The 26979-nt window shown below is 48.2% G+C and overlaps 1 protein-coding gene across 8 annotated transcripts in view; it reads right to left on the reverse strand.

Moving 5' to 3' along the window:
• CRTC2 (CREB regulated transcription coactivator 2) overlaps window positions 1-26979 on the reverse strand; it is a 1479582-nt gene that overhangs the window by 372333 nt on the left and 1080270 nt on the right. For all 8 annotated transcript variants that reach the window (XM_069651423.1, XM_069651414.1, XM_069651405.1 and 5 more), the window contains one exon: window positions 4673-5488. In XM_069651423.1, the coding sequence (XP_069507524.1) occupies window positions 4673-5488 (816 nt within the window). The remainder of the gene's footprint in view (window positions 1-4672; window positions 5489-26979) is intronic.

Below are 26979 nucleotides of genomic sequence, written 5' to 3' on the forward strand. Positions count from 1 at the left end.
CTGAGTTTTGTGTGGTGTACAGCCAACAGGAGCACTGTCATAAGACCCAATAGGTGTTGGTACCATTAGGCCGAGGTCACTGGCCTGGAGAGGAAGTGAGCTGCGGCTCTCTTGATGGCCGCAATCTTGTTCTTCGAGGGAAAGATTCTTGCGGAGCTCGTGTCCCAGATGAGGCCCAAGAAGGTCAGGCTCTGTGTGGGCTGAAGCTGAGACTTCGTGAGATTGATAGTGAACCCCAGATCGTGGAGCGTGTTCATCAGTGTGTAGGCAGTATGGTGAACCGCTTCCGGAGAGGTGGCCCGAACAAGCCAGTCATCCAGCTATAGGAAGATGTGGTGGCCTTGGGCCCGAGGAGGACTGCCACTGCATTCATTAACCTGGTAAATACCATGGGCGCCGAGTTGAGGCCAAAGGGTAGCACCTTGTATTGGAAATGGCAGCCCATGACCCTGAAGCGCAGTAAGGAACGATGCGGCTGCCAAATTGGGACGTGTAGATAAGCGTCCTTCAGATCCAGGGAGCACATCCAGTCTCCCCTGTCGAGTGTTTCTGCAATAAGGGCTGGCGTAACCATCTTGAATATTTGCAGAGTGAGGTAGGGATTGAGGGTGAAAAGGTCCAGCACAACTCTCAGGTTAGCCTGGTTCTTCTTCTGTATGGCGAAAATCCTGGAATATAAGCCACTGCCTGGCTCTCGAAAAGCGACCGGATCTCCGCCAGCAGAGTTGCTGTACCAATCTGTGGGAGAGGAGAGGAGGAGGGAGAGGAAGGTACCGGTAGGCGGTACCCCGTGGAGACTACGGAGAGGATCCAGGGGTCTGAAAAATTCTGGTGCCAAAATTGCACGTGAAAGGCAAGCCTGCTCCCCCACTGGAGACACGTGGACTCGAAGGGGCGTGTCATGCCTTCTTTCCCTGAGGCTGTTGCGGAGGAGGGGGATTGGAAAAAACCCTTGCCCTCCCTTTTGTTGCTTCCTCCGGTGCTGACTCGGAGAACGGTCAGGATGCCGGGACCACTGCTCTTGGATGCCCCGCAACCTACCGAACGCCCACCCCTTTGTCGGAGCGTTGCTGCGACTGAGTGTAGGCCTTGGGCATGGCTTTTGTAAGAATAAAGGCTTTGCAGTTTGCAAGCTATTTTTCTTTTTATCTAATTCCTCATCCGTGGTGGAGTGGAAGAGGTCACTACCCTTGAATGGAATATCCCGTATGTGTTCCTGGACATCAGGATTAAACTTAGTAGCCCGGAGCCAGGCCGTCCTTCTCATGTCCGTGGCAATGAAGATGGCCTGACCAGAGGTATCGATGTGGGCCACAGCGTACTCCATGATGTCCTGCGCTACCAGCTTGGCTTTTCCTAGGCCCGCCTTGAAGCACGCTTGCCTCTGTTCCTGAAGTTCTGGGAGGAAGTACGCAATGTCCCGCCAGAGCCTTTGGTAAACGGCTGCCAGCATGGCATCCACGTTGGCTTGACACAGGTGCAAGGAGAAGTTGAGTACAGCTTTTTTCCGTACGCCTCCAAGATGTTCTCCTTGCCTAGCAGTGTGGTTGACGAGGTTGCCGAGGACGACTGAGGTTTGGAATAGAGTGAAGCAGCATCAATCACAGAAGAGTGAGGTTGAGGATGCGTCGAAAGCAAGAGTGTATCCCCCTCCAGCTGCCTATAGTTGGCGTTGAGGTGCCAATTGACAGGCTGGGCCGAGTACGTCTTGAGCCACCCCTTCTTGGCCAGGGCAACTACGTCTTTTTGCATCAGGATCCTGTCTTGGTAGGGGGGTCTTAGGGTGAAGACCCCCTCAGGCTGCTCTACCTCGGGCTGAGGAAGGGCCAAATATTCTGCCAAACCTGCAAGGCGTTCGTGGAAGGCCCTGGCTGAAGATGGCGTATCAGGGTCCTCCTCCTCGTCAGTGTTCACCAGATCGCTCGGAGGGTCCGGGACTGGTGGAGGAGTGCTGGGTGCTGCGGGGTGCAGTGTGGGGACCGGAGCCGGTGGCTGGTGTGGAACCGCCTGTACTGTGGGAAGTAGGGAAGCCAGAATCGGAGGAGCCGGCTGGGGCAGCGTTGGCTGCGTTGGGGCCTGTGGTACCAGAGCCATGGGAAGAATGACTATGGGTGCCGGGGGGTGACCTGTGGGAGCATGTCCCTGATGGCATTCCGGAGGATGGCCCCCATCTGGGGAGTTCGCATCAGCCCTAGGAACCTTTCGAAGAACCTGTCGTCGGAGGGTGTAGAGGTGGCAGGTGATATTGACGGAGTGGCTAACGGCAACTGAGGCCGGGGCACACTCTGCCTGGGGTGCAGGAGAAACCTGCCATGCGCTGCTGGTGGATAAACTGTAAGCCACGCACCTGGTTGACATCAGTCCCACCTTGTGACTCGATCCTCCACCCGCTCTGCCAGAGGGGGTATCGGACGAGCGGCCATCTTGTCTGGCGCGGCGGCCATTTTGTCGAGCTGCGTGCCAAAGTCGTGGTGCCTGGCTCGTTGGAACCAGCCCCGTCCAAGACGCTTGGTGTTGGAACATAAGGCCTATCCCGCACCTATCCCGCACCTCAGGCCGTGACCTGGAAGGTTTATTGCCCTCGGCAGAGCTACAGGTAGTGCTGTGTGAAGGCGCCCCCTCGGACATGATGCCGGTACTAGGGCGGGAGTAACCCCGGTAAAAGAACCTTGCTGTCCATCAGCACCGACACCGGAAGGATTCGGAGAACCCTTGGCCATGAGGCCGGTAGCTGGACCAGCCTCGGTACGTGTGCTGGTGCCAGAACCCAAATGGTTTCTGCCGGTCGGGCACTTCTTTGGAAAGGAACCACCTTTACGGGGTATGATGGTAAATAGAGGTCTTTCCTTCGGCCTTGAGCAAAGTTTGACAAAGTCCTTTAGGTCCTCCGGAGGTGACTTCTGGAAGAGCTCCCTCCACCTAGCTAGTCTGTTCTTCAGTGCATGTGGAGTCAGTGCGTCGCACGCAGAACAACCTTCCCAGCCGTGGTCGGGGACAAGGCAATGGAGGCAAAGGGCATGGGGGTCGGATGTAGGGAAGAGCCACTCGCAGGCTGGAAGCCCGCTGAAGTCGACATGCGCCGGGGAGGAGCGTGGTGTCAGAGAACCAAGTACCCAATTGAAAAGAAAAAGACAAAGAAAGAATATCCGGGGAAGAGCGCGTGGTATTACATGGCGAAGCCAAACCCAGGAGCGCTGGTGAATTTGGTCTGTTCCCGTCGACTCGGAAAAGGGGACTGAGGAGTGGTGCCGGTGGGCAGTCAGGCGGGTGCATGCTCCCAGGGCCACGCCTCTAAATTTAAAGGGGAAGAAGATTTCTCTGGTGAAAAAGGTTCTGTCTCCCGTCCCTCGCGAGGGACGCCCATACAGTATGGAGGAAAGGGGACGGGACTTAAGAGTTAAAGTAATTGTACTGTGAGTTTTATTGTCATCAATTTAATAAAAATGGACATATTCAATTTTTGTGAGTGCAGGGCGCCTCTTTATTCAGGTTTGGTCTGCGATTATATCTGTGCAGGCACTTCATTGGGGTTTCTATACGTCAAAGTACTGATTTCTTGTGAAAATGTCTTTCAATTGTACTACTGTAGTATGTATATATGAGTGCAACCCCCTTGTTGATTTATTTGGCTAGGAGACCTGCATTGTGCCACCAAAGGTTCTGACCCAGAGCCAGCACATCACATGAGAAGCAGCCCTCAACTCAAACTGGTGATTAAGCTGTGCAGGGCTCCTGGTTCAAGCACAGCTACTGCGCCAGTGGCTCTCTAGATGTTTTGGATTACAACTCCCATTAGCCTCAGTTAGCATAGCCAATAGTGAGGGACCATGGGACTTGTAGACCAAAACACATGGAGAACCAAAGTTTGCAGACCCATGTACTAAGCACATCATAACCTTCCAGAGGACCCCCTATTGATGTCCCTGGCTGAGATAAGGAGCAGGTCCGCAGCCCCAGTAAATGACTAAGGAGCGGGTCTAGAAATACTTCCAGGCTAGGCGACTCGCTGGGAATGAATCACCATGATGGGAGTCCTTGTGAAAAATAATATTGACTTTGCTTCTCTTCGGCAAACTCAGTGACAGTGGTTGACAAATGTCCTTGCACCTTCTGAGCCATGACCGAAGGGGTTTGGAGAAAGAAGCATGACAGATAAAACAGAGCATCCTGGAGTGGTCATGCCTATGACACTGTGGACAAAGGAAGCATGGGTCAGAGGCAGAAAAAGGGTGCTGATCTGCAATGCTTACCCCCGAAGTATGTGGCATAACTGTGGGAATGGCCAAAGAAAAACAATGTGGGGGCAAACACACACCTTTACTACAAGCTTCAGTACTACCCATGTGGAGAAAAGGATTGGAGGTCGGAATACACAGCTAACTTAGTAGGAGGGCACGAGCCGTAAGTGGGGCAGGTCTCCGAGTGAGGGGAATGAAGCATGGTCACACGAACACACACCATTTTAATCTATGATGCTGCGCATCATGCTAGGTACCATCTTTGATCCTAAGAGTATTCAGGAAATAGGACATCACAAAGGAGTATTTCAGTGACCTTCAAATGTACACCAAACTCACCACTTGCAGAAGCAGTTCCTACTCTCTGGTCTACATATGAAGGAAGATTGAATATATACAAGTTATAATTTGCCCGTAGTGAGGCAAATACTCACGCTCCCCAGATTAAAGTCTCCAACCGCATGGTTATATTGCTGCAATGAAGAGTTTTGGTGGTACTGTGGAAAAGCATACTGACGCAGGGGGTGGTGATTCTGGGGCACTGGCTGTTGTGACTGGATATGGCCTTGCTGCTTCTGCTCTTGTTGGTGTGGTCTTTGAGCTCGGTGGTGGTGATGGTGGTGCGAATGTTGCTGTTCTTGGTGATGCAGCTGCGGCTCCTCTGGGTGGTGGAGGAGGCTATGCTGCTCTTGGTGGTGTGAATGTTGCTGTTCCTGGAGATTCAGATGTTTCTTGTCTTGATGGTGAAGGGGATGTTCCTGTTGTGGCTGATGCTGCTCTTGTTGGTGTGACTGATGCTGTTCTTGTTGGTGTAAACGATGCTGCTCTTGTTGGTGTGCATGATGCTGCTCTTGTTGGTGTGCATGATGCTGCTCTTGTTGGTGTGCATGATGCTGCTCTTGTTGGTGTGCATGATGCTGCTCTTGTTGGTGTGAATCCTCTTGTTGCTCGAGGCGATTCTGCTGCTCTTGATGCCGATGTTGCTGCTCTTGTTGGTGCTGCCGATGCTGCTGCTCCTGTTGGTCGTGTTGATGCTGCTGCTCGGTTTGGTGCGGAGGACACTCTTGGTAGTTGTGTTGCTGTCCCTGGTTTTGTTGTTGCAATGAAGTCTGTTGAAGCTGCTGGGATTGGTGTAAAGGCTTCTGTGTTATTGGGGGCTGCTGAGACTGTAAGAGCAGGTTTCCTTGATTGTAAGGGTATGGTGGTAGTCGCTGGTCAGCTGGCAGTTTGCTTGTATCCAAGGGCACACCCTGCATTAAAACCAGCAAAAAAGCAGTACAATTAAACCAATACCTCGAATTCAAATCAAGTATCAATAATAAGTTCTTTCCACACAGACCTCATCTGACTTTTCCTGTGTATACAGACATGTCTTAGTACTCCTGCTTTATTATAAATGGACCATTTAATTGAAAACAGTTTTGCGATCTTAGGCTTATCCTCTGTTCTTAAATGTGTTCTGTTCCCAGAAACCCAAACTTATGGAGCCAGCAGATTAATACACAATAGGGAGAATAACAAGTTACTTACCCCTGGTAGCGTTCTTTCGACTGGATGCTCCTCTCACGTATTCCTCATCTTTGATATACGATATCTAGCTTCAGCTGCTTCAGAAAATAATTTCGGCAGAGGGCGCTGTGCATCGATGCAGTCGACTCAATGTCCCTCGAGGGCCTCGACCTCGAGGATGATGTCATCGAAGGTATATATAGCATGCACAGCACCCGTTGGCTTCAGTTACAGGGCCATATCGAATACTCCCTTCCTCCTTAAAATTTTAGACTGCGTTGCCTATATTCAGATAGCAAAGCATCTAAACCAATTCCCCCATCCAACCCTCTTCAACCCGGATTTAGACAGGGTTTTGGCACGGAAACCTCTTTATTGGAGTTGAAGTCCAGGTTATTGGGTCGAATGGACAAAGGCTTCACATCCTTTCTTATCTCTCTGGACCAATCTGCAGCATTCGATCTCGTGGATCACGCCATACTTGCAGATAGACTTGAGGAAGTGGCAAGCTTTTCTCCTTCTGCAGTACATTGGATCGGCTCCTTCCTGGCAAAAAGGGTAAGCAGGGTCTGTGTTGATGAAGCAATGGCCCCACTCATTCCAGTCCAGTACAGGGTATCACAGTGAGCCAGCACCTACCCATGCATTAACAATATCTTTATGGCCACTTTCTTTGCACATTTGGAACAGGAAGTCCTATTTTCCAACTACGCCGATGACACTCAGTGTGTTATCCCTCTTAGAGGTTCCCATTCTCAAGACAAACTCTAACTCAGCAGAATATTTACCATCATAGAGATTTGGATGATGAGTTACAACCTAGCATTAAATAGGAGGGAAAACAGAGCTCATGATCGTGGGCTCGCCAGCGACTCTGGCTAAGCTGGAACCTAGCTACAAGCATTTTCAACTGGGGGAGGTGACCATCTCGCCTCAACCTAAAGTAAAAATCCTTGGCGTAACCCTTGTCCAGCTGCTAAACATGAAATCCCACGTGGGGAGTACGGTATCAGCAGCTATTTAAGACATCAAATAACTGCCTCACCTCCGACCATACATCTCACAAACCAACGCAGAATCAATTGCACGAGCAATAACAGGGGTGAACATTGACTATTGCAGTAACCTTCTTGTAGGAGTCAGCAAAGCAGTTATTAATAGACTCCAAGTGGTACAGAACAGTGCAGTTAGAGTCGTTATTGGGCTTACTCACTGTGCTCACGTCTCAGAGGCTAGACGCTCACTGCATTGGCTCCCAGTGGAAGCATGTATTACATTTAGACTTTTAATCATAACCTTCACATGTAGACTGGGGATCATGCCCACCTACATGCAAGATCATATCAGGGAGAAAACTAATTGTAAAAATCTGAGGTTGAGTAATCAGAACTATTTTTTCTTGATGAGATGCAGAACTAGGAAGGTACAGATGGGAGCCTTCTTTAGTGCTGCTCCCTTGACATGGAACTCACTGCCGCAAGCATTATGAGGCCCTTCCTCCCTACCCCCTCTTCATGAAAGAGCTTAAGACCTTGTTATTCCAATGAACAGGCCACAGGCCCTCAATCTGTTCCCCTTAATTCTCAGCCTATCTCTCTTACTTTGTCATTCTAGGTTACTCGTTTCGGTTGGTCTCTGTCGGCACCCTCACGCCTCAGGGTATATGGATGCGCATTACAAATAAACTCAAGTAAAGTAAAAGTAAAGTTCTGTTTTTCATACAGTAGAAAATACCCACATAAGCACAGGTTTGACCGTACTAAGCTTTGAAGGAGCGAAAGCTGAAATAGCATGGGAAATTCTACTGTAGGGTAGGCTGGGAGAGCGATGAGGATTATGTGAGAAGAACATTCAGTCGAAAGAACGTTGGCAGGGTTAAGACTTGTTCATCGAATGGATTGTGTCCTTCCACGTATTCCTCATCTTTGATAGACTCCTAAAACAGTGTTTGTTTTGGTGGTGGGAGTAAGAATTTAGTTATTAATGTTTTCCATGAAGCGCATGGAGGACAGCTTTTCCAAAGCTTACATCATCACCGAGGGAAGACTCAAGGGAGTAGTGCTTTGTGAACGTGTGTATAGTAGACCACGTAGCTGCCTCACAAATGTTGATCAGTGCACCTCTTTGCAGAGCTGTAGAGGTAGGAATGCCCCTGGTGGAATGGGCCCTTAAGCCTTCTGTAAGATCCTTGCCTGCCAGCCTGTAATATTCTGAGATTGCCAGAATGATCCATCAGGATAAGGTCTGCTTTGTCACAGCCTGACCCAATTTGTGACCTGTATAGCCTATAAATAGCTGATCTATAGAAAGTTTGGATAATCTAGAGATATAGAAGCTTAAAGCTCACGTTGATCCAATATGTGTAATCTCTCCTCCTCTTTGCCAGGATGAAGTGGAGGATAGAAAGTGGGCAATAAAATGTTCTGTACTTCATGAAGATCTGAAATGATTTTAGGTAAAAATGAAGTCTTAAACCTCAGAACAACCTTATCCTGGTGGAAAATAGTAAAGGGTGGCTTTGTTGATAGTGCCTGCAATTCACTTATTCTACGGGCTGAAGTTAATGCTACCAATCGAATGGTCTTAAATGTTAGCAACCTTAATGGGCATGAAGGGAATAGTTTCTTACCTGTAACTCCATTTCTCCAGCATTGGTATCTTTCATGGATTCACATGCTTAGAATATTCCCCGTCAGGCTAGGACCCCTCGGTACACATATATAGCCTTTTCCTATAGGAAAACTCTGACACTTTTGTGTCCTATCTACGTCCTTTTGGGGCCCGCCTACGCATGCTCCGTAGGACGTTGCGATATAAGAGCCCCGCGGCTCCCTTCAGATTTCGGCCCCTCCAAAGTAGGAAGGGTCAAACCTATCAATCATATACATTGCATTCCGGGGAGGCTGGCGGGCGCATGTTGATCCATGAAAGATACCAATGCTGGAGAAATGGAGTTACAGATAAACTATTCCCTTCTCCAGCATTGGATCGTTCATGGATTCACATGCTTACAATAGATTGTATAGCAGTAAACCTGAAGACGGCGGTGAGAATGCAATGCAATATACACTCACAACAATACACAATGCATAGGTACACAAGAAATAATTTTACCCATATCTGTACCTCCATAAAGCATACGTTACCAACAGCTAGAAAAAACTCTCCACAGTGTAGAGCTTACCTTATTGAAACAGATGGCGCAGGACTGCTCTTCCCATCTGCACCTCGTCCGCATGCTGCCTCGCAAGGCAGTAGTGGCGGGTAAGTAAACGTGTGGGGCACCGACCATGCTGCAGCCTGGCATATGTCCGTTAGCGGAATTCCTGCCCATAATGCTGCTGAAGAGGACGTTGATCTTGTAGAATGGGCTCTAGGATGCCCTTGCAGCGGCCTTCCGGCCTTGGAGTGGCAAATCGCAATCGTCAACGAGACCCATCGAGCCAATCCTTGCTTAGAAATTGCATTTCCTCTCGTCGACGGACCATACGCGATGAACAGTTGTCGAGTAGACCTGAGTTCTTGTGTACGATGTAGGTAAAATTTTAGGGCCCTCTTAACGTCCAAGGTATGAAGAGCTTTTTCCGCTGCCGATGATGGGGTCGCGAAGAAAGTAGGGAGGACAATGGACGAGTGTTTGTGATACACTGTAGGAACTTTCGGAACGAAAGTAGGATTAGTTGCCAGAACCACCTTATCTTTAAAGAATCTTAGGTATGGAGGGTCTACAACCAACGCTTGCAGTTCTGAGATTCTCCTAGCTGACGTGATAGCAATTAAGAATGCCAACTTCCACAATATGAATTTCATGTCCGACGTGGCCATAGGCTCAAAGGGTGGTTTCATTAAGCCTGCCAACACTACGTTGAGACTCCATGTTGGTGGAAAACGTTTTACTGGGGGAAAAGTTCGAAATAAACCCCTCATGAAGTGTTTCACTAGTCTGTCGCTGAATAGAGGAGACGACTGTCTCTTCCTCGTGAACCTAGATATGGCCGCCAGGTGCACCTTTATCGATGTGAAAGATAAACCCCCCTCTGCCAAGTGAAGCAGATAAGGCAGAACTTGCTCCGGAGTCACCTTTAACGGGTGTAGACCTTGTTGTCCTCGACACCACTCACAGAACCTTCGCCACTTATAGGTGTAAGATTTGTTGGTAGAAGGGGCCCGAGTCGCTTGCAGAATTTTCTGGCAATCCTCCGAAACGTCTAAGGTACCAAATTCTGAAAAGTCAGGAGCCAGGCTGTGAGGTTGAGACTGTCCGGGTTGTGATGCCACACTGTACCTTTGTCCCGGGACAGTAGGTTCGGGACTCTCGGAAAAGCTATTGGTTGTTCCAGCGACAGGTGAAGCAGGTCGGAAAACCACGGTTGCCTCGGCCAGTACGGTGCCACTAGAATTACCCGGCAACTGTACCTGCGTATCCACTGTACCGTCCTCCGTATGAGGGGGAATGGAGGAAAAGCATAAAGGAACTTGTCCGTCCATGGGAAGGAGAACGCCTCCCCCATGGAACCCTCCTGAGGCCATCTGCTTGTGAATTGCTCGCATTTCTTGTTTTCCTTCGTTGCGAAGACGTCCAGTGGGGGGTGACCCCATTTCTCGAAAACTTTCGTCAGCTGAACTGTGTCCATTTCCCATTCGTGTATCTGGGCCATCCTTCTGCTGAGGGAATCCGCTTGCGAGTTCCTCACTCCCGGGAGATGTTGAGCCACGATGGAAATCTCGTGCTTTAATGCCCAATGCCATACTTTCTGGGCCTCCATGGAAAGGGTCCTGGGTCGCGTCCCCCCTTGTTTTCTCAAATAAAACATGGCCGTCGTATTGTCCGTCAGCACTCGTACTCTCGATCCCTTGATGTGTGGTAGGAACGCCTTCAAGGCCCATCGCACTGCTCTGAGCTCTAACACGTTGATGTGTAGGAGTGACTCCGTTTGAGACCAACGACCTTGCGTTTGAAGAGTGCCCATGTGAGCTCCCCAGCCAGTTAGAGACGCATCCGTGACTATGGTTAGCTGGAACTCCGGTTCCTGTAGGGGTACACCGTTGTTCAGGTTGTGGAAACTCTGCCACTACTGTCTGAAGTAGTTTGTCGTCCTCGATGATTATCTTGTCTGACCACGATCCTTGGGCCTGTGTCCACCGGTCCGCGAGGAACTCCTGAACTGGCCTCATGAATAGGCGACAGTTGGCCACCAGATGGATGCAGGATGCCATGGCCCCTAGGACCGAAACGTATTTTCTCACTGAGAGCTTGGTGTTTCGCCGTAGTCGACTCGCCAGTTGATTGAGTTTTGAGATTCTGTCGAGGGAAGGCTTCACTAGCCCCGACTGGGTTTCGAACTGTGCCCCCAGGAACACCAACGTTCTCGATGGCATCAGCGAGGATTTTTTGAAGTTTATGGCAAATCCCAGCTGTTGTAGAAGCTGCATGGTGGCTTGCAAACTTGTGTTGGTCGAGGCTGGGGAGGATCCCCTTCTCAGCCAGTCGTCGAGATATGGGTATACATGGTGGCCTTGCCTCCTTAGCCAGGCCGCTACTGGGGCCAGGCATTTCAAGAACGTTCTGGGGGAGGTTTTGAGCCCAAAGGGAAGAACCGTGAACTGGTAGTGAGTCCGCCCTATCACAAACCTCAGGAACTTCCTGTGTTTTCAACACATTGGAATATGGAAGTACGCGTCCTGCAAATCCAGGGACGCCAGAAAATCCCCTTCTTGAACGGCTCGGATCACTTCCTGGAGCGTGAGCATTTTGAATTTTAGGCTCTTTAAGGACTTGTTGAGATCGCGTAAGTCTAGAATGGGACGCCATTTTCCGTTTGGCTTTTTTACAACGAAGTATCTTGAGTAAACCCCTTGACCTTTCTGTGATGCTGGAACTAATTCTATCACACCTTTTGCTAACATGAGTGTTACCTCTTGTTGCAGTACCCTCAGATGGGAATGAGCGACGAACGCAGGTGGAATGTGCGGAGGGCTGCGCTTGAATTTTAGAGAATGCCCGTTCCTTATTGTGTCCAGCACCCATTGATCTGTCGTTATTCGTTCCCATTCGTCGACATAGGCTGATACTCTTCCCCCCAGAACTGTGTGTTGCTCGTCATTGCTGATCTTTATTTTGCTTTCCTCTCGACGACGACGGATAGGATGGTCTCTTCCTGGAGGTCTGGAAGTTCCGGCGTCGGTTTGCTGTTTGGGAAGCGCGCCTGTACCCCTGGGAGGGGTACGCCGACCTACCGAAGGATCTGTCTCCTGACGCAGAGAATCTGGAATTTCCTGAAGCCCCTCTAAAGGGACGAAAAGACTTGTAGCTTCGGCCACTCTGGAGGGCACCCAATGAACGTGCCGTGTCCGAGTCCTCTTTCATTCCCTTTAGGGCCTCATCTACTTTCTCTCCGAATAGAAGGTCTCCCTCAAAGGGCATATCTAATACTTTGTATTGTACCTCCGGCCTGAAGTAGGTACACTTAAGCCATGACTGTCGTCGTAACACAACCCCATTATTGACTTGCTTGAAGCCCGATTCAGCGAGGTCAACCGCGATGTTTATTGCGTGATTGGAGGCTTCCTCACCCTCTCGGACAAGTAACATCGCCACCTTCCTATGCTCTTCCGGAAGATGATCCAGCAACGGAGCCAGCCTCTGTGCCACATTTCTTTGTCGTATCTGGCTACAATAGCCAGAGAGTTTGCAGCCTTTAGTGTAGTTGCTCCCACGGATAGCACTTTTTTGCCAAAGGCATCCTGACGTCTTGCCTCGTTTTCAGACGGAGTCGTGCACTTGTGCTGGGCCTTCGCTTTCCTCGCCGCTGCCGCCGACACCACCGATTCAGGCGTTGGTCGGGAGGATAAGCAATTGGGGGTAAGACTCTGGAGCCTTACATTTTTTCCCAAGGTGACCTTTTACCGCCGGTTCCGAAAAGGGGTGACGCATTGTCTGCAAACCCTCCCTCCACACGTGATCTAGTATGGGTATTGAAAACACTGACCTCCTTCTCTTACCCATGTGGTCGAACAGAAAACAGTCCTTTTTCTGTTCTTCCTGGGACAAACCGAATTCCTTACACGCCTTCTCCATCATAGAATGAGGGGGAATGGGTGAGCCGGGCTCCTTGGGGTTTCTAACTCCACTTCTGATTCCCAGGCTGGACCCCTGGCAGGTTTACCTGAGGTAGTCTATGGTCCAACGACTGTACTAAAGACTGAAGCGTGGACAGAATCTCCAACGACAAAACAGATTGAGGATTGAGAAGAGGGGCAGACACCGGAATTCCAGATCCCCTCGTCGACGACTTGTCAACCACTCGTAGCCCGAGGTCTGCCGGGCCAGCTATTCTCCCGCTCTCGTCCTCTCCCGAGGACAGCGACACTGCCTGTTCCTGCAGTAAAGTATCCGGAGGGATCGGATCGAAAACTTCAGGCGTCCAGGCTTCCTGTAGAACCTCCGTCGACGAGGCCACCGTCGCAGTCGTTGTCGGTGGGACGGTAGATACCACATGCGTCAGTGGTAGGGAGGAGGCCGATGACTGGACGGCCGTCGACGACGGTGGCTTAGCAGGTGGTTTAGGCGGTACCGCCTTTTCTGCACTTGGCCTGCTTTTACTCGACTCTCGACTCGTGGTCGATCTATGGTGATCGCCCGAGGAGGATTTTGGCCTTTCCTTGTCATGCTTTTTTGACGAAGATGACGATTTTCTCGATGTAGATTCTCTAGCTGAATGACTCCGAGATGACTCTTTCTTCGCCGGTGGTTCCGACGATACAGCGCGGTGTGATGTTTTTGCCGATTGTGTGGAGCCTACCTCCGAAGGGGCGTATGCCCCCGCTCCATCATTCAACCATGCCACCAGCCGTCAATTTCGGTCTTTGAGGGTCTCTTGAGAAACCCCTTTGCATATGTCACAGTTATCAGCCGAATGATGAGCGTGGAGGCAGTATATACAATCCATATGTCCATCCCCCTCGTAAACTTTTTTCAAGCCGCACGTCGCGCACGGACGGAACAGCGCCTTTCCTGACATGAAGGAAAAATTCACCTAACTCCAAGTACACAACCTTGTACAAAATAGTAAGACGACGCGAGGAGATCCTACTACTTTGGAGACGGTTGAAATCTGAAGGGAGCCGCGGGGGCGGGGCTCTTATACCGCGACATCCTACGGAGCATGCGTAGGCGGGCCCCAAAAGGATGTAGATAGGACACAAAAGTGTCAGAAGTTTTCCTATAGGAAAAGGCTATATATGTGTACCGAAGGATCCCAGTCTGACGACGGGGAATATTCTAAGCATGTGAATCCATGAAAGATCCAATGCTGGAGAATGCAGAGGTTCAAAAGGTGAACACAAGAAATGTTAATACTAGATTCAGGTCCCAAACTGGAAAGGAGATGATGGGGGTGAGGGGGGGGAACACATGGGTGAGTCCATTTAGAAATTGAGTTACCAGTGGGATCTTAAAATATGAAGAGTCCTCTGACGAGCGCTTAAAAATGGATAGCACTGCCAAATAGCCTTTAATTGTTTCAACCTGGAGCCCCAGATTGGCTAGCTATAGTAGGAAATATAACACCTCTGGTGTCTTACATACTAATGGGTCTACATTCTTGACCTTGCACCAGCTGCAGAATTTGTTCCAACTGCAACGCTATAAGGACTTTGTTGCTGGCCTTCTGGCTGAAAGCAAAATCTCAATTTCGTCATCCGGGAGGTCCCAATCCTTGTATCTCAGCCTCTCAGAAACCATGCGTGAAGGCTGAGAGTGTTGACCTCTGGATGCAGAACCCGACCCTCCTCTCGCGAGAGAAGGTCCTCTGTTTGTGGAAGACGTATTGGAGGGCAGATGGACACGTCCAGAAGGTCCGGGTACCATGTCCTCCTGGCCCAATCTGGGGCAATTAGGATCATGAGTTTCACAAACTTTCTCAATCTCAGGATCACGTGAGGAATACCGGGGACTGGAGGAAACGTGTACAGGAGCGAAAACTCACAGTCCACCACTAACATGTCTCCTAGAGCTCCTCTTGGAGGAAATTCCCTGGAGCAGTACTGTTCACACTTCCGGTTGACACTGGTCGCAAACAGATCAACTTCAGGGGTTCCCCAAAGGGTGAAGATGTTTTGAAGGACTTCCTGAGCTAGTTCCCACTCGTGGGAGACTGTGCTCTGCCTGCTCACAGCGTCCGCCGCTGTCTTCTCCTCTCCGGCTAGGTGAACTGCTGATAGGGAGATTCCTTCTTGAAATGCCCAGTATCAGAGCTGCATTGCCTCTCTGCACGGTGGTAGTAACCCTACACCTCCTCTCTTGTTGAGGTATTACATGGCCACTGTGTTGTCTGTCATTATCAGGACATTCTTTCCCCGTACAGAGAGCAGAAGGGCGTACAGCGCTAGTTTGATTGCCCTCATCTCCAAAAGGTTGATGTGTAGTTTGGACTCTGATGGAGACCAACGACTGCTAATTGTCAGATCGTTGGCGTGGACCCCTCGCCCCGTGAGTGAGGTATCCGTCACTACTGTTATCTCTGGCCATGGTTGACAAAAAGGTTCTCCCATCAGAAAATTGCCCTTGCAGGCTCACCACCAAAAATCCTGTGCGACCCTGCTTGGACCCTGAAGTAGGTCTGTAATGCCATTGAAGGCATCTCATTCTCAGGCGAGCCTCTGGCACCAGAAAAATGCAGGATGCCGTGAGGCTGAGCAACCTCAAAAAAATCAAAGGCCGGGAGATGCTGGGCAGTCTAAAATTTGGAGACCATCTGCAGAATGTCTTGAGCCCTCACCTCGGATGGTGAGCTCTTTCCCAAGGATGTATCCAGTACAGCCCAGAGGAACTGGAGCTTTTGAAAAGGTGTCATATGGGACTTCTTGTAATTGAGGGAGAAACCCAGTCTGTAAAGAGAGTGGCAGGTGACGTTGAGATGATCGAGAACTTGTTCGGGAGAACGCACCCCGATCAGCCAATCGTCCAGATAGGGGTAGACGTGAATCCCCCCCTCTCCTGAGACTCGCTGCCACCACCGCCATCAGCTTGGTGAAAACCCTCAGGGCAGAGGTCAGCCAGAAAGGCAGAACTCGAAACTGATAATGAGAACCGCCAACGGCGAACCTCAGGTACTTTCTGTGCTTGAGATGGATTGGCACATGAAAGTAAGCATCCAGAAGGTCCAATGACACCATCCAATCCTGGAGTTGGAGGGCCTAAAGGATCTGAGAAAGCGTGACCATCTTGAACGTGTCCTTCCTGAGGAACTTGTTCAAGTATCTCAAGTCCAAGATGGGTCTCTGTCCTCTGTCTTTCTTGGGCATTAGGAAATATGGAGAGTACCATCCCCCTTGTTCCTCTCTGCTACAGGCACTGGTTGTATAGCGCCTTTCTCTAGCAGGGTCAACATAACCTGCACAAGGAGCGGATCTGGAACCCTCAAAGAATGGCTGGTGGATGGTCCTGTGGTCTCTGAATGAAGGGGAGGCAGTAACCTTGGGCTATGGATTCCAATGCCCAAGCATCCAAAGTAATGTCTCCCCATTCTTTCAGATGCTGAGACAGTCTGCCGCCCACTGGTGTTTCAGGACTCAAGACCTCAGAGAGGTTGAGGCGGCTGATGCAGTGGCTGTTGGTAATAATGCACCTGCATGAGCGGGCTTTGCACCTCTCCCTCGTCCACCACAAGGGGATCATCTTTGGCCTCTTTGACCAGCCATTCCTCTTGCTCTTCCAACTGAGGAGTAGTAGCAAACATATCTACCCCTCCAAGGCTGTCCACTGCGGCAAAAGGGCTCAGGTTGCCTAATAGCGGCACACAAGGATTTGGCTGCCACCTTCGAGGTCTGCAACTTCTTAAGGCTTTCGTCAGCCTTGTTGCCAAAAAGGTGAAACCCGTTAAAAAGGGAGGTTAAGGAGTCTGGCCAGCATGTCTGGCCAGCATATCCAGCGCAAATCCAGACTTCCTCAACCACGCAAATCTGCATATTATGGTGCAAGTTGCCATGGCTCTGCTGATGCTGTCAGCAGAATCCAGACCCGACTGAAGAGACTCACACATGGCTTCTTTGCCGTCTCTAACAATAGCCTAGAACCCGTCTCTTTCCTCCCCCTCGGGAATGTGCTCTACCGCCATGGAAATACAGTCTCAGAGTGAATGAGAATTTTGCTAGGGCACATGTAGAGTTGGCTGATTTAAGAGCCATGCTCCATGCAGAAAATACCTTCCTTGCCCATGCACCTACTCTCTTGTCATCCCTATCTGGAGGGATAGTTGGATAAACTGCCTGCTTTGAAGTTGTGATAGCTGCCTGTACGGTTTATAGTCATAATGTCGAAAAAAAAATGTCGAAAACAATAATGTCGACATCCTATACATATAATGTAAAGAGTCATTTTTTAGAAAAAAAAATGTCGACAAACAAAATGTCAATTAGAACTATCAACACCTCACCCAACACCCCCCTGCCACCCCCCCAAACCCTCCACCACCCTCTCACCCCTCATACTCAACACATTCTAATTATATATTTATTTATTCAATAAATAATTAAACAAAAAGAGTATCATTTACTATGGGGGGGGTCCCCCCCAACCCCCCCTCACCCAACCCCCCCCTGCCACCCCTCCACCCCCCCCACCACCCTCTCACCCCTCATACTCAACACATTCTAATTATATATATATTTATTTATTTTTTCAATAAATACATAAACAAAAAGAGTATCATTTACTATGGGGGGGGGTCCCCCAACCCCCCCTCACCCAACACCCCCCTGCCACCCCCCCACACCCTCCCACCACCCTCTCACCCCTCATTCTCAACACATAGTAATTATATATTTATTTATTCAATAATTAAATAAATAAAAAGAGTATCATTTACTATGGGGGTGTCCCCCCAACCCCCCTCACCCAACACCCCCTGCCACCCCCAAATCCCCCACCACCCTCTCACCTCTCATACTCAACACGTTTTAGTTATATATTTATTTATTTATCTATTTATACAATAAATAGAAAATTTCGAAAAAATATCGAAAAAATGTCGACATTGTTTGTCGACATTATTTTTTTCGACATTTATTTTTCGAACTTTTGACTGTCGACATTTTTACTGTCGACATTATGACTGCCCACCCTGCCTGTACTACCAGACTCTCTGTGGTGGGGTGTTTTGATAAGTAGTTTGGGTCACTACTAGATGGGCTGTATTTTTTTGCCAGGTTTTTGTTTACTGCCGGATTAGACTTGGGCGTTTCCCTATTTGCCGCCACCCTTTTTTGGAGAGCGATGTGAAATGGCAAAATGGCATCCATATGCAGACCCTTAACAAGGATGTCCGTTAAATAATAATGCTCATAGGGGAGGCTAGGCCTACTCCACCGCAAGTAGTCTACAACTTTAGACATTGTCTGTAGGGTGAATCTGCATGCTCACCAGCTTAAGGTCTACCAAATTCCAGCTCTGGTGAGGTGTCTGACCCACTGGCCGTTTGCAAATTGTCCTAAAGATCTTGTAATCTAGACTCATCAGAAATAAAACTCTGACACATTCGGTGTACCTTATTGAAGGCCAAATGGTGCATCATTATCTGATGGCTCATTTTCCTCATTAATTGACGTGAGATTTGAAGTAATCCTTCCTTGGTAAAGGAATATAGGTTTTGTCTAGAATTGGCATCGAAGGCTTAAGAAATGGTGAACTTGACGCTTTTGGAGTTGTCGAAAACTTTACTGTAGTCTTTTTCAACTTCGATGGTGTGGAAGGTGACATTGGTCTAGATGGCGTGGCCGGTGTGAAGGGCGCAGCTGGCGCCCATGTTGTCGACGAACTCGATCTCGACTTATGCTTCGACCTACAGTTTGAAGGATCCTTAGATTTCTCATCTCGTCAAGGCCTTGGCGGCTCTCGATGAGGATCTGGCCTTCGTCCCGGGCTTGAGGGCGCGGAGGATTTGGCTTGAGCCCTTTTCTTACCGGCTTCTTTGGAAGGCACGGTAGGAGCATGGCTTGCTGAGGGTGTTTGCCTCTCAAATAATTTCAGCATTTCTGACCTCAATGCTTCCCATTCGGCCGGTGTGGAAGTTTTAGTGGGACATGAGACCCTCTCAGGGGATGTGTCTGATGACTAAGTCGAAGAAGGCAACCGGTGATGCCTCTTTTTCGATTTCCTTGACAATGAGGAGTGGTGGGAGCCACTCCTCGATCTGGATCTTTTAACCTTCTTCCTTCGAGGAAAGTCCCCTCTCGGCTCGTCCGAAGAAGGTTTTTTCGACGGTGTAGTCGATGGGGATTTTGGGGGGTTTTCACCTATCGCCAATTTCCCCATTCTCTCCTTCAGAGCCTTTCCGGTCACAGACTGGCATTTGGAGCAGGACAAGGTCTTGTGCTCCACACCGAGACGCCACAGACATACTCAATGGGGGTCCGTTATCGACATTTTTGAGTCGCAGTCTTGACACTTCTTCAACCCGGTCTTCGGGGTAGTAGGTGTCGAGGAAGAAGACATTTTCGTGATTAGAACTAAAGAAGTGCGCCGTGTTTCTCGAAGCATAAGCGTACTCTGAAAAACTGAACTGAAACCAATGTGCTATATATACCTTCGATGACATCATCCTCGAGACGGAGGCCCTCAAGGGACATCGGGTTGACTGCTTCGACGCACAGCACCCTTCCCCGGAAAGATTTTTCAGAAGAAGCTGAAGCTGGACATCGTATATCAAAGATGAGGAACACGTAGGAATACGTAGGAGGACACAATCCATTCAAAAGGGGCCAAAAGAAGAGATCACCTAAACATACTGTGTGAGGGAGCAATTTGAGTCATGTGGGTGCGCAGGCACCTGCTATACTGGACTCTTACACTCAGACCATAACGTCTCCCCTCACTGTTGTAAGGATTTCAAACCCACAGGGAAATCATCATTTCAGTAACTCAACCTCTGCATTGTCTCCGCTGAGGGGTGTGTCTACAGACAACTATGTTTACATTGGTTAAAACTGATAGAAACACTATTTTAGTGTTTCCAGTGAGGCAGTCTTTGCCCACTTTCTGTTTAGACAAGGACTTCCCCCAATGGAAGGCGAGACTGCTGGGCACTTTACATTGAGTTCCTGGTAATAGAAAACCACCCTGGTTGATCAATCGGAATGAACCCAACATCGATGGAATGACTGTATGGAGGACAAGTTCTCTGAGATAATGAGGGGGCAACTGAAAGAATCAGTGGATTGCATGTGCATGGAATGGATCTGAGACACCTTGTTGCGATGGCCATTTCACCACATCTTTTGCAGCATTTTCTCACCCACACCCCATTACCATAAAAAGCATCAATATGTATGCCCTTAACCCATCTCCTTAAACACAAAGAAATCATGTAAAATGTGTCGAAACAGCCTTTTCACCAAATGCAGTGAAACAGCCGCAACGAGGTGGGCAGGTACCCATGGAACATTGTGCCTCCAGACTTACGTCACTGTCCTTCCCTTTCAGCTTTCCCTAAACGTCTTAAAAATCCTAATTTTCAAATCTTACGCATATTGAGCCACTGGTATAAACCCTCTTAGGAAAGACTTCTTTTTAAAACGTGCCTTTCATTGATTTTAATTGGACCTACAGCTTTTTGTCTACGGCCAGGAACTGTGACTGACTTTTCTTTTGAGGTAAGTAAAGCCTTTTTAGCTACCCTTACCTGCTCTACTCATCTATTTTAGGGGGCACTGGTGGGCCCCTAGGTAACAATTCAGGGAGATTTTCTCCCTTTCATGTTTTCCTGTGTGTAAAAGTAATTTGTGTACAACCTTCTGCAGCAGGATCTATAACTATTTACCCTAAGTGGGGGCTAACACCCCTGACAAAAAAGGGAATACAAACCTCTCAGAAACATAGGAAACGTGGACAGAGTGACAAGGCTTAACTATCAGGTAGGAGTAGCAGGCTGACAACTAATGTACAATTAGACCACACACTTCTCTTTATCAAATACACAACACTGATAAACTGGAAACTGCCAATCAGGAGGTGACGTAATGCCACCTCCAATCCAATCAGGAAGTTTGTAAGGCATACTTGCCTCTTAGTAAGCAGGAGTCTGCCATCTTTTCTCACTGGACGAAAGCCTTCACTCACCCCGGGACCTCTTCGCCACCTCACTGCGCCCCCCCTCACCTCCCCAATATCCACATGACGCTTATCCCAGGTGCCACTTACCAGCGGCCCCCTTATCCATCGCCTGATATCCTTTTTTCCTGCTGTCTGGCCTCTTACCCTCGTAGGCAATGGCCATCATGGAAACAGGGAGAAAGAGCTGTGAGTGGATCGCCTCTCCCTATGTCCATGGTGGCCATTTGTTTCCTAGTTTCAATGGAGAAATGGCAAACACGTTGTTACTCAACTTTATTTTAAAGTTATTAGCTCCCTGGAAATAATGCTGGAGTACTAATAGCTATAAACATATTAATTCATAACCCGTCAGGTAAAGGCCTGGGGCCCAAGCTAAGGCATACGCTGCGCTCGGGCTTCTAACTCAGGTCCCGGGCCATTACCTGACCAGTAATCCCCACACACCTTGGGGCCAATTGCTTAAAGATATACCTTCAATAGGTTACACATATAGCTCTTTAACGGGCTAAATAAGTTCTCAGTACATAACACAAAGTATCAAAGAACGCAGTGCATTATAAAACAAATATATTGAAGGACTCGCCCCAATACATTTATGTAGGCCAACTATCACAGGTAGGCACCCAATGTAAATGACAGAGAGGGGTGAGCTACAAGGGAACTAGAGAGCCTGCCAAAGCAGGTAAAATCTCCCAAGGGCTGCAAACATTAGTACAGTGCCCTAAAGACAAAACCACCCCTGTTATATATGGCTGGCCCTAGAACAGGCGGTCAGCACACAAAGCACCTAAGAGGTAGGAAGAAAGAGAACCAGACATTATAAATCAAAGGAAAAATAGTATATAAATCCATAAGTCCAACATCAACAATCCACATTAATTAGTATCCTCTAGGGCAAATTATTAAATTAACCCACCGACACCCATCACAATTTAAAATAGGGCTATCGGGTGGAAAACAATGTATACCAAACCACAATGCCTCCATAAAAACAGGATACATTTTAGACACTTAATACTGCAATTCGCTCACAGAGAAAAATGGCTACGTAATCACCAAAATTATTCACTTTGACTAGTGATAAGCGCAGAACATTTAAAATACATTTAAAATTACATCATCCCTGTGCAGAGTGTGATAAGGAAGTGCAGTCAGGGGTGTAAGGTGGAGATAGTAAACTGCCATAGGTGGGTAGCTTCGGGTATGCCTAAGCATGGAAGGCCCAATTATAACAAACAGAAAGGGACACTTAGTCTCACTGTAAGTGCGCCAAATAACACATCTGCTACAGCAAATAGTGGGAGGGAAGAGAAGAAATAAGAAATGTTCACCCTCCCCAACCAAATAATAGCCCCAAAAAAGATTCTAAGAAGGAATATTACTAATGTCTTTCCAAGGGAGATCGTTATGGGAGGAGAAGTGCAAAAAAGTAAAGCAGAATCTAATCACCCTTCTCAACTTCACTCTTCTTTTCTATGCCTCTGCTCCAACCTTCATGTTGAAGCGATGGAGCCAGTTGAATTGGAGTCAGTTCCCTCAATTTCTAGCAAATGCAATGGAAGTGAGCTGTCACTGGAAAACAGCTCAACTTTAGATGTACTGAATTTGTATTCTTTGATTTCTTTTCTTTGGTCTATTGCAATGTAACTGTGTACAACTGACTCTAAGGACGCAGAGCGTGTTTCACCAAGATCAATCCTTTACCCAGAAAGGGTCCCCCCCCCCAACTAACCCTCCACACTGATCTTGTTGGTTGCCTTCATGACCATCAATCTGGGTTCCGGGCACCCAGAGGGACGGAAACTGCTCTCCTGAATGTTCGTGAAACCATGCTCGCAAATCTCGATTCCAAGTCTACTGCTGTTCTCATTCTCCTTGATCTCTGCTCTGCGTTTGCTACAGTTCCATCCTCATAAAAAAGCTCTGTGACACTCTGCATCACTGACCGTGCACTGGATTGGCTGACTTCTTTTTTCACTAATCGCCCCTCCCAATTGCAACTCAGCCCTTTCTCCTCCACCACATCACTCTCTACCTGCAGTGTCCCCCAGGGCTCTATCCAATCATCCTGGCTCTTCAACATCTATCTTGCCCCTCTCGCTCACCTGATTTCCTCGTTCTCTCCCCATTTCCAGTGTTATGCCGATGACGCACAGCTTTCCTTAAAACCTCCCTCTACTAACTCCTCCTCCTCTCTGATTCCCGACTACCTGTCCGCCATTCAGGCATGGTGTGCAACTAACAATCTCTGCCTTAATGCCAGTAAGACAGAGATCCTTCTGATTGGGACACCTGCGCCCTCTTTCCCTCCTGCCCCCCTCTTTGGGCCCTCTACGCCCACCATCTTTTGAGGTCAAAAACCTTGGGGTCATTTTTGATTCCTCTCTCTTATTCACCCTTCACATCAATGTCTCCAGAGCTCTGGTCCTCTCCAGGCTGGACAACTGCAAAAGCCTCTTTCCCAATCTCCCCCCTTTCCTCCCTACATCCCCCTCCAGCTAATTCAGAATAGGGCAGCAAGACTTATCCTTGGCCTCAAGCCCAGGGACCGTATCTCTCCGGCGCTAAAATCCCCCCACTGGCTCCCGGTTGCTTCAAGGATCAAATTCAAATCCCTCTGCTTCATCCAGAAGGCTTGTGGCCACGCCATCTCCAACTTTTGCTCCCTAAATACTCCACGGCTAGAGCCCTATGCTCCTCCCACTCATCGACTGTCACTCCCACTCATTGACTGTCAAACGCTTCTCTATGCAGAGATTGGGGGGCAGGCCTCTCTCCGCGACTGGCGCCTACCTCTGGAAAGTCCTCAATGCCCCTCTCAGACTTGACCCGGATGGACCTCCTCAAGTTCTGGAAACTGCACAAAACTCTGCTCTTCTCTACCTCTTTCCCTGCCATGCTAATCACCCCACTTCCGCTGTGACTGGTTCCCTGACCCTTATGAATCTCACAGGAATTTAGGCCCTTCTTCCCAGTCAATACTAGCACCCCCTTTCCCCCCCACTGCCTTGCAGGCCCTGCTTGGCGGCTCTGCATCCCACCTGTGGGAGCCACTTGCACTTAGCCCGAGGTTCTACTCCCTGGCTCAATTTAGCACTTCCCTCCAGGTCCCTCCATCAGCATTTGGCCACTCATCTGGTCCCTCCTACCCCCCTCCCTATCTCCTGCACTTCTCCTCAATGCACTTGCAGAGCCGAATACCACCAGGCCCAGTAGGACCATGACTGTATTTTACTGTTTTTGCCACTGTTATTTTTCCCTTGTTACCATCCCATCCCATTTAACTTTGAAACACTATTCAGTTGTATAAAGAGTCTAAAAAAAGCTCAATCAAATAAATAAACAGACTGCAGCTCCTGGAAGGCGTGGTCGCATTTCACTCATTAAGAATAGTGAACGCTGCGGAAGGCCATTACCGAATACCTAACACCTTGAAAAAACATGTATTGGAAGTCTTTAACCTTAACTTGTGAATACTATATCAAAGCCTGGTCCTGTGTGCCTAATTGTGATTCCCAAAGGAAGACAGATTTTTATCCTTTACTTTCACACGGGAATACAATTTAATACAAGTCTTTAACCTTTGAAAAGTACTTGGTTGCATGTGCCTAATTGTGATTCCTAAAGAAAGATTGAACTCTATTCTTTACTTTAACACGGCATACCTTTTCATATATAAGAGGTTCAAGTGTATCTACTAGTGAAGACGAGAACAAGCATTCCCCAAGCCAAGAGCCTCTCTATATTACAAGTGAAACCAGCCTTTCTTAGAGTTGAAAAGCAATCAGTTACTGTGAAGTTAATAACAATTCAACTGGCCTAAAATACATGTGTGCAGCATTACCTGTAGCTAAGAGAGTGGCACCAAGGCTTCTGGGTAATTACTTGGGCTGATAGCTGGCAGAAAGGTGAAGGGAAATTTGGGGAAGGGAAACTGCTTGTAAAAACTATTTTGAAGTTGACACAACCTGTTGTGCCAAAGACTGTAGAAGACAGAGAAGTGAGTCTTAAAGGCAAACCCAGGTTGTTATTGTGGCAGACAAACGAGAGGCAAAGAGGCTACCCCTTTTGAAAAGAGATATTAAGAGGAAGAGTGCTGTGCCTACTTGAAGGTGTTGCAGTACTTTAAAGTGTTTGTGAAAGCCCGTCTAGAAGTACAAATCACTGAAGCTGTGGTAGTAGTCCAAAGTACTGCAGCTGTGATGGTATATATGGTTGTCAGTAGATACAAAATTGTAGTAGCCTAAACAAAGTGGAATACTGTGAGATAAAGGTGACTGTTCTCATAGTGAATCAAGTAGAAGTGAAGTTGTTGAAGTGGAACCAGCAGCACTGAGAAGTCATCCTCACAAATATATCACTGTGAAGTCTAAAACTGTAATGAAACACTAACTGTTGACCAAGGATCTGTGTTTTATTGACAGTTGTGGATATTGCACTTCTTTTGAACTGTGGCAAGTCATCTTGAAGAGGTGACAAATCATCGTGGTTTGAATTACCATTGGTGCTATTTGGTGGAAGTGGAAATTTCACCCAGGAGAAGAGATTTGCGATAATTGGAACTTTGGATAACAAACCTTACTTGAACTGATTTGAGAAGTTTCTTTCTTTGGTTGAACATTAGTAGAGATGACCTTGAATCCTGGGGAAGGGAATGTACCCCAGACATCAGGAGGTTATTCAGAAACTGTGAATGTTGTTTATGTCATATTGTATTGCCATATATTTTCTTTGTGTATTTGTTGCTTAGTGTGAGGGCCAGATATCCTGTGTTAGAGTGTTTCCCCGTAGCTTTGGTTAGGCAGGGAACTCCTCAGCAGAGTTGAGAGGCCGAGGCATTTTCCTACATTTATTTTGAGAATAAAATGGCATGTTTTGATAAATCAAACAGTTGCCTGCCTCGCATTACTGACCCCTCACACTGGTCAACAGCTCAAATGTGACCCAAGAAGAGTCGGCCTTAAACCTAATAGCAGAAGAAACTTGGATAAATCATTTTAAAGAGATCTACTCCTGTGATAGTTCGAAAGCAAGAGCATCCTACGGTAATGTAGCCGCCCTGACTAATTGGAACTGAAAATTCAGATGGGAGGACATTATAGAAATAATTGCCAAATCCACTAAATCCAAAGCCACGGGTCCAGATGAACTACCAAACAGATCTTTAAAAGAGACCCAGAGTACTAGGCCATTGGTATTGCAATACTTGTCGAGCAATATTGTAGGCTCAATGAGGAAACCTCTATCTTGGGCAAATGGTTTCAGATTACCCAGAAACAAACACGGGGAGAAGAGGAATTCGGCGAATTATCGCTGATCTCCATTTTGGATGTGGTTAGCAATATCTTCACAACTATTTTACTAAGAAGTAGAAGATTGGTCGTATAATATGGGAAAAATATCTTATTTCCACATTGACTTTAGAAAACATCTAGGAACAACTCTGAACGGCCTGCTATTAGCAATTTGTTACAAATGTTCACAGACCTCCAAGTCTAAGCAAATCTATTTGACCAGCATTGACCTATCCTTAGCATCTGATCGGTTGGACAGACGTTTACTATGGAAGAAGCTAGTGCTTTGGACATACCGCAGGGCAACTTGAAATGGTTGATGATCTTGCATGAAGATGCCACTTGGCAAATAAGATTGAACACTAGAGGGCTCTTCCAAGAATTCATGCTGGTACCAATATTGTTTAAACTATATTTCTCCGACTTAGATGAAATCTGGAAGACTGTTATGCATACTACCATTAAAATGGCGCCTTGCGATGGATTGGCCACCAGGGAGCGCAGAGATGAACTCGCAACTCTGCGTAGCTCCCCTTCAACCAGGCACATCTGGGTGAAGAGCCCCCCACGCAGCCCCCAACCTGCCGAGCCTACACAGTGTTCAGCGCGGTGGAAAAAGAGGATCATGAGGTCCACAGATTCCGGCGGCATCCCAGTTAGCAGTTTGCAGCGGCGTGGCAGCTGCCCTCGACCCGTTGTGCGGCTCAGCGTTGATCGAAGGTGAAGCCGCGGGATCGAGGCATGCCCGCTCCGGTGCTCGAGACGGAGAACAACGTGAGGTGCGCCTCTCGGAGAGCACCCACAGCCCCACCGTTGGTGAGGAGGCTGG

Source organism: Ambystoma mexicanum, chromosome 1p (genome assembly GCF_040938575.1).
Source record: "Ambystoma mexicanum isolate Mex_15411 chromosome 1p, UKY_AmexF1_1, whole genome shotgun sequence".
NCBI classification, from domain to species: Eukaryota; Metazoa; Chordata; class Amphibia; order Caudata; family Ambystomatidae; genus Ambystoma; species Ambystoma mexicanum.